Source organism: Brugia malayi, assembly GCF_000002995.4.
Source record: "Brugia malayi strain FR3 genome assembly, contig: Bm_v4_Chr2_contig_001, whole genome shotgun sequence".
In the NCBI taxonomy this organism is placed as follows: domain Eukaryota; kingdom Metazoa; phylum Nematoda; class Chromadorea; order Rhabditida; family Onchocercidae; genus Brugia; species Brugia malayi.
The window spans coordinates 4,880,475-4,891,746 of record NW_025062476.1 but is presented as its reverse complement, the minus strand read 5'-3'; the positions used below and the strand labels follow the sequence as shown (position 1 = coordinate 4,891,746).

General features: G+C 29.5%; 2 protein-coding genes across 5 annotated transcripts; both read right to left on the bottom strand.

Annotated features, from left to right (window-relative positions):
- Positions 1–2,450: 2,450 nt before the first annotated feature.
- Bma-dhps-1 (deoxyhypusine synthase, putative) lies at positions 2,451–5,653 on the bottom strand (the record flags this gene model as incomplete). Of its 3 annotated transcripts, XM_001894683.1 has the most annotated exons (6): positions 2,451–2,630; positions 2,800–2,946; positions 3,632–3,920; positions 4,652–4,803; positions 5,113–5,253; positions 5,462–5,653. In XM_001894683.1, the coding sequence occupies 6 exons, from the start codon at positions 5,651–5,653 to the stop codon at positions 2,451–2,453; spliced, it is 1,101 nt and encodes a 366-aa protein (XP_001894718.1). The 3 variants fall into 3 exon arrangements, with proteins under 3 accessions (XP_001894718.1, XP_042934386.1, XP_042934387.1); XM_043078452.1 differs by lacking the exons at positions 3,632–3,920; positions 4,652–4,803; positions 5,113–5,253; positions 5,462–5,653 and adding an exon at positions 3,113–3,115; XM_043078453.1 differs by lacking the exons at positions 3,632–3,920; positions 4,652–4,803; positions 5,113–5,253; positions 5,462–5,653 and having other exon boundaries at positions 2,800–2,925.
- A 491-nt stretch (positions 5,654–6,144) lies between these two features.
- On the bottom strand, positions 6,145–10,190 carry Bma-ash-2 (SPRY domain containing protein; the record flags this gene model as incomplete). 2 transcript variants are annotated; one of them, XM_001894682.2, is made up of 12 exons in its annotated part: positions 6,145–6,417; positions 6,792–7,040; positions 7,151–7,233; positions 7,314–7,473; positions 7,751–7,862; positions 8,234–8,350; positions 8,480–8,634; positions 8,747–8,891; positions 9,231–9,411; positions 9,575–9,663; positions 9,747–9,839; positions 10,129–10,190. In XM_001894682.2, the coding sequence occupies 12 exons, from the start codon at positions 10,188–10,190 to the stop codon at positions 6,145–6,147; spliced, it is 1,719 nt and encodes a 572-aa protein (XP_001894717.1). The 2 variants fall into 2 exon arrangements, with proteins under 2 accessions (XP_001894717.1, XP_042934385.1); XM_043078451.1 differs by lacking the exons at positions 9,747–9,839; positions 10,129–10,190 and having other exon boundaries at positions 9,575–9,647.
- Between the last annotated feature and the right edge of the window lie 1,082 nt (positions 10,191–11,272).

The window sequence follows — 11,272 nt, the reverse complement described above, 5'->3', positions numbered from 1 at the left end:
TATTAATTAATGTTAGTAGAATTTAGATTGAAAAAAAAAAGTGAAAAATAGAGTTTCAACTATTTCTTATGATCATATTTCTTTTATTAAATTAACAAACAACTAAAAAATCTTAAATAATGCTATTAATTAGAATGATTTTCGACCGTAGTACAATTAATCATTTATTTATTATCACTTTCTTTTTTGCATAATATTTTAAATCTTTAAAAATTTTAATTTTTTCAAAATTTATCGCTTTTGATTAGCAAAAATTTTTCAGATGATCTGGCTGAATCATAAATGTTATGACAACAATAAACAAATATTATTTCTATTTATTTGTTTAACAAACTACAGTAACATATCATATAGCTCCCAAACATTATAGTAATATCATTAATTATTAACAAATTAATTTACTTACAAAAAGAAAATTTATTTTTGCTATAAACGATTATTAAGATCCATGGGAAATTAGTTCATTTGAACTGGTATGAAATGAGCAGTAACATTAAATTTGTTAGTTTTCTAATTTAAATTTAATTTTTCTTAATTTTTTTTTTTTTTTTAAAAAAAGTGTATAGCATATTCAGAGTAAAATGTAAAACCAAATAAATCAAATGGATAAATTGAATTTTGTTGTATTTTCTTGCAAATACTAAGAAATTTTGAAAATGATCTGAATGATAAAAATATACTATTTGCGTAGTAATCAATCTTCATTATTATGATCACTTGAATAAATAAATTTTGTATAATCCAAATTGAAGATTAGAAAAAAAAACTTTAAAAATGAATGAAATTCAAAAAAAGCTTACAGTGAACAAATATGGACGAAAAAGAAAGGATAAAACTAGATATTATAATATTGCGTTATGTCAATAAATATGTGAATTTGAATGAATAACACCAATGTTATTAATATTATTTTCTTTTTTCTTCTTTTAAACGGTTTTGATTAAGTCATTCTTACATATCGAAATTGGTCGATGAAAATATAAAAAAAATTCATTTCATGAACTAAATCAATAATTTGATATGCTACTAAGTAATTTACCACCAAGTAATTTTATCAAGTAAACTTGTACGATGTAAATAATATTAGCATAAATAATCTAATGCAAAAAAAGAAAAATATCATGATAAAAAAAAAAAAGACACATGAAAATGGATTTAATAGTTTAAAATTGAAAAAGGAGAAGGAAAAAAGATTGTTTAATAAAGTTAATTAATCATACGAATAAATTTCGAATAATTAACAAACGTAATAATCTTTTTATAAGTGGATAAATTTAATGTAGGAAAAAAAAAAATAGCAAACACTAGATATTATGAATGTATGGCAAAAAAGCAATAGCGATCAAACTGATAATCATTATCAGCGAGCATGTAAAGTTCATTAATCATTGTTTATAACAAATAATAATGTTTGTTGTAACAAATTATATTATAACAAATAATAATCTGTGGAATTTACTATTTCATCAAATTATCAACTTGTTAAATAACATTTCTTCGTTTAGCATCTAACATGAACGTTCCATCCACCATCTGACTTGCTCTTTATTTTAACCTAATTTCAAATTGAGCCACAGGATAAAATTCAGCTAGCTTTATGCGTCATTCGTTCATCTCTACTACATTCATTTATCAGTGTTAGTGGAGTTAATATCATCAGAAAATTCACGAATTTTTTTCTCCAATACCACATTTTCTTCCTACACATTTTATTTCTCATCCTAAAAAAACAAAAAAAAAAATTTCAACATTTAAATCTCAGAAATTTGCTATAATAATTTCAAGTGATAACACATGCTTGATGATTATTTCTCTAACATATGTTTGTGATTTGTAAAACTGAAACAACATATCGTTAGAGGGAAAGAATTTTTAGAGGGAAAAAGGATGAAGAAAAAGATAAATTTTATTCTCTTTTATTTGATCGATAATTAATAATTACAGCTCAAAACTTCGGAAAAAAGATGATCGAAAATCAATAAATTTTTTATCAATTTAAATAAAAATGAATATTTTTAAAAATAAAAAGAGAATATGAAAGTGCAAAGTGGAGAAGGATAGCATGAAGAAGAATGAAGTGGAAAAAAGATACATTACAAAGTAGAACAAAATAAACGAAATGTTTTTCAAAATAAAAAAGTTGATGGCAATAAAACGAACGACAAGAGCATACAGAGAAATAATCTTGAATTTTGACAGGAAAAAAATCGATTTTTAGTTTTAAATTAACCGAAAAACAGCAGAATCCTACGAAGTATGTAAGCTATTGTAGATATCAAGCATATATAATTAAATGATTTGCTTAAAAGAACAATAGCAGTTCCGAAAAATACTGTAATTCTTTTGTCAAATATTTCAGTGAAATATGCTACTCACAAAAATGGAATCATCCACTGCTTTTGCAACCAAGCTAAAAACTCACAACTCTGCTTATATTTAAAACAAGTAAATCATGCTTCTTGCAGTTCCGAATGCTTTTGCTGAACGTGGCGAGCAAATGTCTTTGCAACTAAGAGCGGAAAAACAAGTGTTGCATCAGCGTATATTTTGACTGGTCTACAATCACTTCTGACTTTACCCCAACTTACAGCTTCATCCGGACGAGCACCTGAATCACTTCCATCAAATTCCTAAACAAAAATTTGATCAACAAATCCATTGAAGTAAAATTCAAACAAAACGCATCAAATAAAGTCGAAAACTGTTTCAATGTCTTGCAAAACAATATGCGAGAGGATTTTCAGCAAATTTATCGAGAATTCATTTTTAAATGCGAAAAAAGAAAAAATTAAAGAAAACCTGGCCAGTATTCACATATACCGCATAATCAGAACCATTTCGCATAAGATTAGCATTATTGATATGATGTTTCATAACACCACCACCAAGAAGTATTACGCCAGTACGATTTGATCGTACAGCCATTGTATTGATATGACGCAAGTCCTAACAAGAAACATATATATTGCTATTTTATCACTTTCACTGTTATCTCTTATTTACTAAGTAACTCTAGTATTAGAGAGAGCTAACACTATATACCTGTATTGATAGAACTCTTTTAGTATACTGGAATGAAAAAGCAAAACGCTTAAACGATAGAAAAACACACCATAAGTGGATTAATTAACGAGTATTTCTTCAAATAAGACAAGAAATTTCGGCTTGTAGTCGTTACTGCAATTTCGGAATTTCCAGCTTATGCTCAGTATGTTACTTAATTCTTCTTCATATATCTCCCCCTCTCTCCTAAAATCTAATTGTTTATATACATACATGTGTATAACAAATTTTCTAAATCCACTTATTACCATTTATTTTTACAGTCCGACTATTTGTATTTAATTGTAAAGTATAATACAATAATTATCATACTGAATCGGTAACACTATAATAATTAAAGTTAAATGAGGACTCGATCATACATTTGAAAACATGTAATAATATCATACAATAAAAACAATGATAAATTTAGATGGTTGATAAAACAGGAAAACTGATGTAACTATATCATGACCTAAAGAATCATACATATCCAGAAATTTCTTAAATTTTAAGAGTTGTCTAAATTAAAGAAAACGGAGAATTTAGAAAAAAAAAAAAAAATCAAATGCCAAAGAACCGAACAAACCTCTACGATGTCTAACTTAATTCCACCATTTCTGAATGAATGAAAATATAGCATATCACCAATTGAACCATCAGTTAATGCAGGACTGAAAACAGGAATTCGATTTCGATGAGCCCAGTAGCAAATTGATCGTTTATCATTGATTTCAGCACCTAGCCTGTCGATCAATTTCGATGGAGTCCACGAGAAATCATTATTTTTTTGTTCCAATTCACAGCTATCTAGGATAGGCATTAACCAATCCTCAAATTGACAATAGTTATTGTTCGGTATGATAATATTACCAGCTCTGCAATTATCATGAGCATTAAGATTGGAATTTTTTTTTTTTTTGCAGAACTGCATATTGCATGTATACAAATTTAGTTTTTCTATCTTCTTTAAAAGGTATTCACTCCTCAAAGAATAACTTAGTTTCATTAAGAAACATCACGGATATTTCAAAATCAAATTATTTTTTTTATTCTTTTTTTCTTTTTTTATTTAATAAATTAACTTTGAAAGCATTATATATATATATATATATATATATATATATATATATATATATATATATATATATATATATATATATTTCCTTCAGAAAGGAATTTGAATGGCTCCATTCATTATTAGATCATTAGGTTACGCACAAATTATTATGTCTCTATTATTATCATTATTATTTATTATTATTATTTATTATTTATTTATTTATTATTATTATTACATCAAATTACATCTCAATTTTGCATCCATTCTTTTTCATTTTGTTACATATTTTTTTCAATGATTGCACTTATTTGTTCAACAAATTTTGTTTCTCAGGATCATCGCTCATTTCACAATGACGATATACATTTCCTTTAGGAGGGAAATTAAGTCAAAATGTGAACAAAAAATATCAAAAGTCAAGAAAATTCACAAAATAAATATGATCTACAGGTAATAATCAAAAATTAGGGTTGTCGGTAAGGAATGAAAATCAAGAAAAAACTAAAAATTGTCGTATACTTACGAAATGGCTTAAATCTAAATAACCTGTTCAATCCATTGTGACGTAAAGTCTTCCCATCAAGATCAAATGCACCCAAATATGAGGGTGCAAGACATTTGATTAAATCCTCTTCGACACCACCAGCACTCGTTACAATGCAATCCACCAAATCATGTTCAACTAAGTATCGGATATTCTTAAAAATAAGTCAAAATCATGAAAAAATATATTGCTGGAAATATATATTTGCATGAGTTGAAAAGGTTAAAGAATAAGTTTGTTCATCGAGGATAAATTTATTCATCATATAATTATCTCTCAACGAAGAATTATCGAAATCAAGACTTCAAGATTCTGAAGGAAAGCACTTTTAAACTACTGAATACATTAGAGAAATCTTTGAATAGCACCGGACTTTTTGAAAAGCTAACATAATGTTGGATCTATAGATGAACAAAATTACTGAAGACCGATTTAGCAACGAAATATGGAATCATGAACGTACTTCTCGAACACCAGAAGTGACCAGATTACTTGTATAGCCAAGAAATATTGTACATGCTCTTTTTTGTTTCCCTTCTGGATACGGCAATGTATGATCACCTTCAAACTGTTCTTCACGTATTGTTAACATTGTATTTATTTGCTGAAAAGTTATTTTTATTGAAATTTTCTGTCCATTTAAGAGAAAAAAAAATTTTTAAATAAGAAACTGACATTATATTTCGATGTTATACGAATATAATAAAGAATAACAGAGCTTAGGACATAAGTTTATGTTATATGTTTCAAATATAACTCATTATTGATATTATTTGTAAAATTTCTTGCTTCTCAATGTGAACATTTCTTACCTGTACAGCTTGAGCAAAATGTGATGCTTGAAAACCAGTAGACATGTACTGGTCCAATAAAGCATCATAATTAATCCCTTCATTAAAATCATAGCCTTTAATAATGGTAGAATCTGCGGGCATCGTAGATGACTTCTTCAGAACAGACATTTCCGCTATATGAACATCAAATTTACAGTTACCGTTATCCATCCTGAAGTATAGCCCAAAGAAATATATATTTGAATTTGACAAAATTTTAGTTGCCACCATCAAATACCTTATTTTAGATACGTTTCCCAACCAAAACTGACTCATTACTATAGTATGATCATTACAACACGGGAGTTATGTTCACTGTCAGTTGCATTCCCCCTAATTCATATCATAATTTTTATATCTATCTCTTCCTACTTCCTTTTTTTATTTTTTAAGGAAACAATTATGCTGAGTCTTTTAGAACATAGAAAAATAAAACCTATTGAAAACTGATACTAATGTTTACTTTATTGAATTAAAATATATCACACAACATTGTAATAATTTGATTTGCTTGAAATGGGAAATTTTTAGGATGATTTTGACTCCCTTAAAATTTTATTATCGGATAATCGAGAATATTCGGTAAAAACACAACATCCGGATCATCAACAAACAAAGATATATGATGGTAATGCATCTGTAAAAAGCATGCTAAATCACAATCACAGATTACGAGCACATTTTGCAGCCTCTTCAGCTAATTCATCTTCGTTTTCAACTAGATACAAAATGTCTGCTAATGTTTGCTCGATATACATCTCTCCAACTCTTTCACACATTCCACGAGCTCCATGTGGTACTGGATATCGAAATGAAGGACCGAAATTACATCGAACCGTAGCACCTTGAAATAATGATACTGCAGGATAGTAGAAACCAGCATAAATATCCGTGAAAGCAATTCCACAACTCTTGCCATTTCGGTAAAATTCAATCTGAAAAAACTCTTTCCTAAAAAGTTTGAAAGCAAATTCCTCCTGTTTTTAATTTGATGAACTGAAATAATCACAAAATGCTGTGTCACAACAAACACAATTTCAGACTTTGAATCTTTCAACAAAATACGATGTGGAAAGAATTACGACTTGATTCAAATAAATGTATTTATAAAAGGGAATGTTAACTGATCTATTACCAAATCCGAAAATATGATAGCTAAATTTTTGCATGACCAGAACTGCAAAATAAAACTTAGTACTTTAAATAAAATTTTTAATTAAGCGACGAGTGAAACAATCAATGGATGATAACTACGTAGTTTAAATCAATTGTTAAAAATTTATTTGACTAAATTTATGAAAGTACCAACCCAGCTTCCAGGTGCTGGTTTTAAATTTTTTAGTGCAGCAGGTACGTCATCTTTCTCTTCATAAAAATAATTGTGTTTGAAATTGATTAAAGGTAGATTCTTGTAGGAAGGCGGCAAATACGACGATGAAGGTGGTAAATTTTCTACAGATGTAAAATCATATTCCTTATCGGCCGGGCACGGTGGTATCGATATCAAACATCCTAGGACGTCGCCTTCTTTAAAACCACCACTTGCATAGTGCCGACCCTGAAATTTGCTGTAAATTACTTGAGAACTCAGAATTCTTTCTATAATTGATTGTTTCCACTTACTCAAAAAAACATATAACTCGAGATTTTTTAATTTGAAAGACTTACTTTTGCCTGGTGAAACACTGTGCCTTTATAACTTCGCCAAGCATACGACAGTTGTGTATAACCAACACATGCTTGTATTGGTGCTGAAAGTATTACTCCGAATCATTAAAGCGTTGAGTTAGATTTTTGAGAAATTTACAAAGCAGAACTCTTACGCACATACCCACGGCTTGGCTCCAACCAATCCGAATATGTGAACCTGGTGGCTGCGCCGTAAAAACCACTTCAAAATACCAAGTACCATGTGATATTGAGTGAGTAGCTCGAGCGACACTGTAACCTTCAAAACCGCTCACAGATAATCGATCTTCAGACAATTTCAACTAAAAAACCAATCTGCAACTTATCGGCATCAAGAAAAAAAAAAAAACGGTGATAGGGGAAGAAATCTAATCAAATAAAAAAATATGAATTTCTTTAAGGCCACTGTACGAGAAACGGACCGTACTCACTTAACTATTTATGTATAATTTTTGAGCTTTCATTGTAAGAAAAAAAGCTCATTAATAAATTGAAGATTTTCAATAAAGTGCAAAAAGAAACTCAGCTCTACAAATCGTAATATTCCTGATAAAAAGATCCATATGGAACGCTTGATACCTGATAAGCACGATCATTTGGAGATAAAGTAACTACTGGGTGGACAACAACACGATAAATGTGTGCTGGTATTGGCTTGTTATATGTGCTTTCTTCCAATTCAAAAATGTCTCTGGAAAGTATACCAATTTCAACCGAACAGACATTACCAGAGAAATATTATTTGAATTTTCATTTGTGTGAAATCAATTTTGCTACCTTGAATGATATAATACTTTAAATAACTACGTAAAACCATTAATTTTTAGTCTTCATATATTTTTAAAATGCTCTTTGTAATAGAAAATCTCAAAATTCAGAAACTTTAAGAATCTCTGCAAAATCTGTGAGAGCAGTATTGCTTTTAAGAATCTGGAATAGCGCAGAGAAGTAAATTCTGAAGAATGTAATTAAAGTCTATACAAATAATTTCAAATCTCAAAACGAAAAATATTAAGCAAAAAACTGTGAAACTAAGAGCTAGCAATGAAAGCCAAAAATGACCTATTAGGAACAGTAAGATCTTTTTCGACAAGATAATATCGATAACCTTCCCGATTAAATGGGAAATCGATGGGCGCAGAAATTCCGACAATTCGTGTCGACGCATAATCAGCGGTACTGAAATACACAACTGATAAGTAAAAAATGTGAGGACAAATTTTGCTTTGAAATAAAATAGAAATAAATAAGACTTCATTTTTTTCCAAAAATCTCTTGAAAACTTAAATCCAAAAAAAAAAAATTTACAGCTTCGCCTTTTTGAACGTATTCGGAGGATCAAGATAGCGTCGTTTCGATGAACCCCTCGTTTTGGGACCATCGCCTAAATCATCCGACCTATCGAAATTTTCTTTATACAGGTCACGTGTTGAACTTGAAACCACTGGCTTACTTCGGCCGATCTAAAGCTTTCTAAGAAGAGATTCTGTAGAACAGCTTAAGTATCTACATACACAAACAGCAAATAATGGCATTTAGCTCAGCTATGTTATCAAGTTATTCGTGACATAGTACCTGCTTTAACGCTTCATGACCCGGACCCACGGATGACAAATCACGTTCACGTAATGCAAATACTTGTCCATCATCGCTTGATTCAAATAATTCTGTTTCTTTGGCCAAGGATTTTTGCAACGTTTGATGCCAAGTATTTTTTACCCTTTAATAAGTTTTCCTCAGCGAAATGAAACAAAAAGCAATACAGAAAAGAAATTCACTTGAAAAAAACTCAAAATTTTATGCTTTTAAAATATTCCTGCCTCTTTTGTATTGGCTTCTCCACTACATTATAGCTTAAAAATCTAACCATTATAGATAGCAATTTTAAAAGGCTTGAATTAGCATTATAGAACATTATAGTACTCTAATCACTACAACAGCTTACAAAGGCTTAATTCCCTGCCTCATAAGCGATTTAACATTGTCACGTTGTTACAGTTACAGCTGTTATTAAATGTTACCCGTATTGATGGTTTCAGCAAAAAAAAAAAATATTAACCTGCGACTCATGGATGTAAGATTTTCCCATTGTGCATTAAAATAAGGTATAATCTCATTTTCCAAGTTTAGAAATATCAATTCCTGATCGTTATCATCCGATTCATTTCCCGTACTAGCTCTTTTGGTCCGTGCATTATGCGTTAAATTTGCAAGAACGGTAACACACATATGGGCAAAATCTTAAAAAAAAAAATTATAAACAATCTCAAATAAAATATAAATCATTTTCAGTTTTACATGAATTTTGGAAAATCCTACAAAATAAAGCGTTGAAATTCTATCTAAACATTCAGAAGTATATTACGAGAATCACTTAATTCTTAAACAATACACAATTCCTACTTGCTTGTTTCGGTGTCCATGTTTCCTTCTTCGTTGGACTACAATCGGCACAATTGAATACATAGCATACCATGAATGGTAGTCCATAACTATAATAATTTAGGTTACGATAATCCAATATGAATGAAATATCTCCTAACTACTCTAGAATCTTTCGAAAATTTTGACTTACAAATCAGTTAAATCTTTCAAGCACCGTCCGTGGAACCATTTTCGACAAACAGCACAATAAAGTTCTAATGTTCCCACTTCACGTTTACCATCACTGAAAAACTTTACTTCCTATCGAATTAAAAAAAAAAAAATCAGACCTATTCTGTTTCCGATCAATTATAATTACTTCGTTCATGAGAAATCTCAAATATATCTAAATGCCGGCTAGCAAAATGTTAAACTTTTACATAAGTCATCCCAAATGTTTCTTTTTTTTTCTAGATTTCATAAGAAAATAGCATATAATTGTTTATCTGCTTTGGCCTATTTAATTAAATTAGATCCCACACTTAAAAGACGATGATATATGTTACAATAGTAAAGTTTCAACACACATTTACCAGTAACAAACTGATGATGGAGCTGGTTTTGTTGCTCCTTTACGGGTACTTCTTTGTCTCATCTTCTAAAAGTAAAGCTTTTTCTTAAAAGTTCATGATTTGACTTAAAAAAAAAGATTTGACTTTTAACAAAAAACTCCACTCGTCTTTCCCTTCCAAACGTTATGCACTATTTTCGTCCCGGTTAGGAAAACTTCATGCAATTATATCACTTCATTGGTTTCTAGTTTACTATTTCTGTTTTTACAAAAATAGATTAAAATAGAACACTAGATGTAATATAAAGAGAAACCAAATTAAAAATCTAAAACATAAGCAAATTATCTGATTAAGCCATAAAGTGGAATATAAGGAAAAATCTAATGCAATCTCATACATCAACCAGCAACCACCCTAAAGTACAATAAGATCGAATGATAACAATATATGAACAATATTAAAGTAGCAGCACTCATATTCTTGCTTAAATCAACCAAGCATTTAGTTGTTTGCTTAAAATTTAAATATGCAAATTAACAATGCAACATGAATGCCAATGTTAGGAGGTCAAATGAGCACAAAGTTTATTTTCAACAGTATTTATAACCTGACAAACATTTAAGTATCATCATAACGATCATAACGAATGAGAACTTTACGAGCAGCATGCAATGAACCTGTGGAAATGGCTACTCTTTTTTGGGAGGTAACACTTTAAAAAATTCAATATATTCAATTTCGTTATCCCGGTTCATACGGACCATCTATATCATTGAAATGACAGAAATACTGTCAAGCAAAGCAAATATTTATCTTTACATTGGTCAGTTTTATTTGTCCAACAAATATTTGTTTGACAAATAAGATTTTATAATTTTGCACTCCTGAATAAACACACCGGAAAAATATCAACTGTTCTTTCATTCGGTTATAACACAAATACTAGACATCGAATGTATACAATCCAACAATTTTATAAGGTTGGAACAATTGTTTCAATTTGCTCAATGTTTTAACAATGACACAAAAACATAACAAAATGCTTTTTAAAGCAAGAAGGAGACGATCTGCATTGTAGGAATAAAATATAACTGAACAACTGAAACTGTGTTAGATTAATTAGTAAAGTTGCAATCCCATTTTTTAGACCTGAAAATCAATCGAT